Source organism: Micropterus dolomieu, unplaced genomic scaffold (assembly GCF_021292245.1).
Source record: "Micropterus dolomieu isolate WLL.071019.BEF.003 ecotype Adirondacks unplaced genomic scaffold, ASM2129224v1 scaffold_272, whole genome shotgun sequence".
NCBI lineage: Eukaryota > Metazoa > Chordata > Actinopteri > Centrarchiformes > Centrarchidae > Micropterus > Micropterus dolomieu.
The window spans coordinates 3,328-9,713 of record NW_025744263.1 but is presented as its reverse complement, the minus strand read 5'-3'; the positions used below and the strand labels follow the sequence as shown (position 1 = coordinate 9,713).

The window sequence follows — 6,386 nt, the reverse complement described above, 5'->3', positions numbered from 1 at the left end:
TGTTTTCAAGTTATGACTAGTGGCGTCAGGCATGTGCGCACACAGACATAAAAAGGGGCTTAAGCACCTGCCTTTTTTCTTCCTCAAGAGAAAGTGCCCTCTTTTCTGGGGCTCTTTTAAAAAAAAAAAAAAAAAAAAAAAAATTTATATACAGTATATTTATTCCTGTTTTCGCACAGCTTCCCTGTCAAACAAATATATTTATTGGGGGGGGGGGGAACTAAATATCAAGTCGGAAAATGAGACTTCCGATGCCCGCTCGCTCCGCGTCTCTTCCGCAGCAGCACAACACAGACAGCAGCCCCTCCCAGCTTCTCGCCCACCAGTGTTTTTCTTGGCTTGTGTGGAGGTGAGTGGTGATTAACAAGATACACAACAACAATACCTTACTACCCCACCAGAGCACTGCGCTCTGGTGCAGGGTTATTTGTGGTTCCTAGAGTCTCCAAAAGTAGAATGGGAGCCAGAGTGTTCAGCTATCCTCTCCTGTGGAACCAGGTTCCAGTTTGGGTTCAGGAGGCAGACACCATCTCCACATTTAAGAGTAGGCTTAAGACTTTCCTCTTTGATAAAGCTTATAGTTAGGGCTGGCTCAGGTGAGACCTGAACCATCCCTTAGTTATGCTGCTATAGGCCTAGACTGCCGGGGAATTTCCCACTATGAGCTGCAACCTCATCCCATTAATGCACGTTACTAACTCAACTACTCCCCTTTCCCGTAGTCTTGTGCTTTCTCGTTTCTCTCCTATCACTTCCTGCAGGTGTTTCTGGCTCTGGAGCTGTGAAGTCTGGATCTGTGGTTGCGAGTCACCTGCTGCCCCCGTGTTCCTGCTCGACACCCTCTGCTACAATTATTGTTACTAGTCCTATTGTTGTTGTTATTGTAATTATAATCATTAACACTACTGTAAATATCTGTACCATTATTCATCCAGTCTATAGCAACTTTACCTTTACTGTCTGTACCTCTGTATGTATATTGTGTAGGCCCCTCTCTCTCTCTCCTTCCATCCCCCTCCCTCTTCCCCCCCCACAACCGGTCGAGGCAGATGGCCGCCCACCCTGAGCCATGGTTCTGCTCGAGGTTTCTGCCTCTTAAAACTTTTTCCTTGCCTCTGTCGCCGGTTTCTGTAAATATCATCAGAGTATGGTCTAGACCTGCTCTTTTATGAAAAGCGCTCAGAGATAACTGTTGTTGTGATTTGGTGCTATATAAATAAAATTGAGTTGAATTGAATGCTCTGTCCCAACCCACAATAGGAGTTGAAGCCTGTCTGTCTTCCATTTATAGAAGCATGACATGATGGTTTCTGATCTAAAATGCATAATGTCACATCATTTTGGTGAATACAAAATTACAGTAAAATAGCTGGCTCAAAGTCTTTTGGCTGAAATTACCCCATCCCTGCCATTTTAACAAACTTGTGTCATCCAGCAGTTTAGAGTTAACGTCATGCTAACAGTATAACCTCATTTTGTAACTTCCTAAAACACTAACACATGCGTAAGATTTTCTCAAACCTGTCTGTAAAACGACTCCTTGAACATAAAAATCACTTTGAACGGGAAAAAACAATTATTTGATCTTAAATGTGCTCATCACTTATTCCATGGGCCTCTCTTCATCATAGGGAGAGTAAAATGGGTGACACATGGGTGACGCATGACCAATTTTGTCTGTGGGTGCCGAGAAACAAGGGCTGGCTCAACTTCCCCACAGGCTCAAATCACCCTCTCCCCTATACATGCTGGTTCTTTTAATATTGCGTAAGAATAAATATATTGTCAACCTATGCTGCAGAACTCCACATCCTTCAACCCACTATCTGTTGATGGTAATTTTGTTGTAGTTATTAATATAATTATTAACCAAAATTCCAAATTAATAGTTTCTAGTCATGTTTCAAGAGTGGTGCCCAAGTGAAAATAACCTCATATTTTATAATCTAATAATAATCATTATTACATTATTTAATATAAATCTTGATGCCATCTAAACCCTAATATCTAAAACAGAGTAATGCCAACATAGATTTAAATGTAAAAACATACTTTGTATGTTGTGCTGCTTTCCTAGCCCCAGTTTTATATTTGAGTCACGAAGCTACTGCAATAAGTTTCCTTCAGAACAAAGACTCCTCCAAACATCCTGATAAATGAATATTTCCTTGTTGATGTTTTATCGTCCAGCAAACTTGAAAAACTGATGCTTGACTTCTGTGACTAAAATGAAGGCCATTTGTTACTGCCTGAAAAAAGGAGGCCTTACACAGAAAATTCCAGTCAAAAGTAGTTGATTTAACACAAACTAACAAAGATCTGAAAATGTTTGTTTTATCTTTGGCTTTACTAAAATATAAGTAATGTTCATATGAAGATGCCATTTTTCAGAAAGTCTGCTGAAAGCATGGATAGTGTTAAATTAGAACATTTAGAAGTACAGTAGGTCCATGTGAAAAGCACTCCTGCTTCCTTCTCTCCCCAGATCGTGTTCTGGAGAAGGCCATGCACAAGTGCATCCTCAAGCCCCTCAAACCGGTGGTGAGCGTAGCACTGCAAGAGTTCCAGGTGCGCAGTGGTGCGTGGCAGGAGCTGAAAGAGAACCTGTCATTGGCTAAGGCCCAGCAGCCGCAGGAAATGGGTGTGGCTGACACGCTGCCCCCAGACCGCGTGGCCATAGAGAAGATCAAGCTCAAGTTCCACACCATGAGTAAACTGTACTCCCCTGAGAAGAAGGTCACTATGCTGCTAAGAGTCTGCAAACTCATCTACACCATCATGGAGGAAAATTCAGGTACATATCTGAATATTGCACCAGTTTTTTAATATAATACACACAATAATGCTCATGTGAATTAATAGATTTTAAGATTTGCAAAAAAAAAATTAAAGCTGCAAGCAGCGTTGGGCGGGCCCTCGCAATGTGAATTTGCTACGCGGTTCCGACGCCGCATGAAGGTGTTATGTCACTTCCTGTATCCCCTTTGTGGCGCAACATAGCACTTGGCGCTATGAATATAAATCAATATTGGTGTGTAGATATGTTCAGGGCAAGATACTTATCAAGCACGTAACGTTTGGTGCAGATGTCAGCATGTACACTGAAGTTACAACTTCCTGTGTCACAGCGAAGAGTTGATCTCTGACGGCACGCCACGGACACGCCCATTGACGAAAACTCACAGATAGCACAACTTTTCATCTTCAGTGCCTTTAGAAGGCACAGCACAAATTTGAAGTCGGTCAGACTAAATCCCTAGGAGGAGTTCGTTAAAGTACTGAGTGTGTAAATCATCCAAAATTTGACGTAAAATTCAAAATGGCCGACTTCCTGTTGACTTTAGGGTATGGGTTCTTGAGGCTTTTTTGTGCGTCTTGATATGATACATGTCCCCAGAAAATTTCGTACATGTAGGTTGAACGTGAACGAGGGGATAATATTTTCCAATTTTCTAGGTGGCGCTAGCGAGTCATTTTGCCACGCCCATGCGCGAAACCCATAAAATACGTTCTGACATGTTTGCAAATTTTGGTGAGTTTGAGTATGTTTAGGCCCTGTCAAAAAAAAAATAAATATATATATATAATCTTAGCAAATTCATTAGGGACCTCACACGGTCGTGCTCGGGCCCTAACAAATCAAATTAAAACTGCAGGATCTCACACCCTGGTCTGTCTGCCTCTCAGGTCGGCTGTATGGTGCTGATGACTTCCTGCCCATGCTGACCTATGTGTTGGCCCAGTGCGACATGCCCCAGCTGGACAATGAGATCCTTTACATGATGGAGCTGCTGGACCCCTCACTTCTCCATGGAGAAGGTATGTTTCAGCCTTTGGAAGGAGCAGACGGCTGTGGCTCAGGAGGTAGAGCGAGTCAACAAGTAATAAGATGGTTTGATGCCAGTCTGATCTCCAGTCTGTGTGTTGAAGTGTCCTTCGGCAAGATACTAAACCCCATATTGCTCCCAATGGCTGTGATGTGAGGGTGTGTGAATATTCCATTCTGATCAGCAGTTGGTGCCTTGCATGTCAACCTCTGCCGTCAGTGTATCAATGTCTTGACTAGAAATGTGCTCTCAAGACTAGAAATGTGCTATACAAGTACGGACTATTTACCATTTGTTTAAACTGGAGATCCATCAAGATGGTTCCTTTGGGTGGTTCCTTTGGGTATTTTCCAAACTGGACCTAGTTTTTCCATGTTTTTGTGTCTGTCACTAATTGAACGAACACGCTGCAGTCTGCAGCAGTGAAACAGGGCTGCAATGTAATCCTTGCCGTCAGATTATGTCCACTAAATGGCTTGTTTTTGCCACTGACTGAGAGTGTTATTACAAGTGTCTGACAGCATTATGGAAAGGATCCTACAAAGACCTTTTTTAAAGAGAAAGACCCTTTTTTTAAAACTAGAAACTGTATCCTTCCCATAATGCTGTCAGACACTTGTAATAACAATTTGAGTCTTTCAGTGGCAAAAACAAGCTCTCTAGTGGACGTACGAGACTGTGTTAAAGTTTTAGGCCGGTGTGGAAAAAATGCTGTAAGTAAAAATGCTTTCAAAAATGGACAGTAATAGATTACATTTATCAATTAACAAAATTAAAAGAGAATGAACAGAAGAAAAATCTGAATCAAATCAATATTTGGTGTGACCACCCTTTGCCTTCAAAACAGCATCTAAAACAAATACTGAAGAAATGCCGAAGTTATTTTATAATCCAAAAATATGTTGTTATCCCTCTTCCTCTGTGTGTTCACTTCTAGGTGGCTACTACCTGACTAGTGCCTATGGAGCCATGTCCCTGATCAGAAACTTCCAGGAGGAGCAGGCAGCCAGAGTGCTGAGCTCTGAAACCAGGGACACACTCCACCAGTGGCACCGCCGACGCACCACCCAGCGCTCTGCTCCATCTATTGACGACTTCCAGGTAAAAACCCAACAGCACTGTTCACATAGCTTATTGTCAAGATTACAACAGTCAGAAGCACTTGGATTTGAGGATTTTTATATTTTTTACCTTTTGATTTGGAGTTGATTCAATTATCACTTTCAACTTAAGGCAGGAATTTCCCCTGCATCCAAGCATTGCTTTGATGATGAATATGTTTTTGTTTTGTTGCACATTTATAAATCTTTACTAACATGATCTTTTTTTCTTATGGCTTGTTAGGTTGCAGTAACTGATTGCATTTTTATCAATATGTAGCATGGCTAAATTAGTTATGAATTTTAATAAATTTATGAGAATTTTAATATTCATAAAATCAAAAATATATTCCTCATTTCAGGGCACCACCGGAGTTGTTATAATCCTAGAGTCTCCGGACCTCTAGGTAGTTTTTAATAATTATACAATTATTACTAGTGATCAGTTAGTTTAATAATCGCTAAATTATCTTAAGTCAGTCTCATATCTAAAGGGTCAATTCTCTTGGCAGGGACGTGGAAATAGGCAACACACACAGTTCTTGATTATATTACAGTGAATTTATTCTCTAACTAATGTTAACTAAAGCGATATAAACGGGTGGTTAAATACAGGGAAAATAAACAATGGCTGAGCAATGGAGGTTTGATTGTGGGAAGCATTTGACTCATACGGCATAGGAGAACTAATAAAAGTAAGCTATGAGTTTAGGAGTTGAAAGGAAATATTAACATTACGGGACATCTCTGACTACAGAATGTTGTTAAGTCTTACGGCTTGTCGGCCTGCTTAAAATGGAACTTGGTCGTTCCTGAATTAGTCCAGTGTAACTTAACGGATTGATAACTTTAACAAAACGAAAGAAAGAAAATAAAACAAACTGAGGGGCAGATCGATGTCGCGGCACTTCACGTGTGTAGCTTCAAGCGAACAAAGGCCTGTTGCGCTGGCCGACTCTTAGGCGTTGCCTGGCGAGGCACGCCGGACGCGTGCCGAAGCGTCCAGAGAGCAGAGTGGAAGACCAGGGCACGAGGGGAGGAGAAGAGCAGAGAGAGCGAGAGTGAACGTCGCGTGTCGCTCTTTTGTTGCCTGGGGCGTGGCTCCCCAGAGGGCGTTTCAGGTTTCCCGAGGGACTGGCTTTCTAAACTTAATGTCTAAAAGAGAAGAAATCTATTTGCACGTATTATAATCATATATTTTCCACAATCAAACCTCAATGGTCAAACAGTTGTACCGTTCTAAGTTAAGCATTTGGTAACAGGAAACAATTGTCAGATTATTGGTCAAGATATTTATACATTGACGGCATTTCCAACGATGGTATGTAATACTTATTTCGTCCACTTGGGGGAGCTCAGGTTACATGAGGAAAGCTTAGATTAATCCAAAACAATCTTTCCTTAGGAAATGGGGAATTCAACCTTAAATTCAAGCTGGATAATTACTAGAGTATAGTAA

The 6,386-nt window shown here is 41.4% G+C and overlaps 1 protein-coding gene across 1 annotated transcript in view; it reads left to right on the top strand.

Moving 5' to 3' along the window:
- Nucleotides 1-6,386, top strand: part of LOC123967325 (ras and Rab interactor 2-like) — a gene marked incomplete at its 5' end in the record, with an annotated part of 19,664 nt that overhangs the window by 11,735 nt on the left and 1,543 nt on the right. Inside the window, 3 exons of the mRNA XM_046043389.1 lie at nt 2,486-2,794; nt 3,688-3,819; nt 4,765-4,928. Coding sequence (XP_045899345.1) covers nt 2,486-2,794; nt 3,688-3,819; nt 4,765-4,928 — 605 coding nt within the window. The remainder of the gene's footprint in view (nt 1-2,485; nt 2,795-3,687; nt 3,820-4,764; nt 4,929-6,386) is intronic.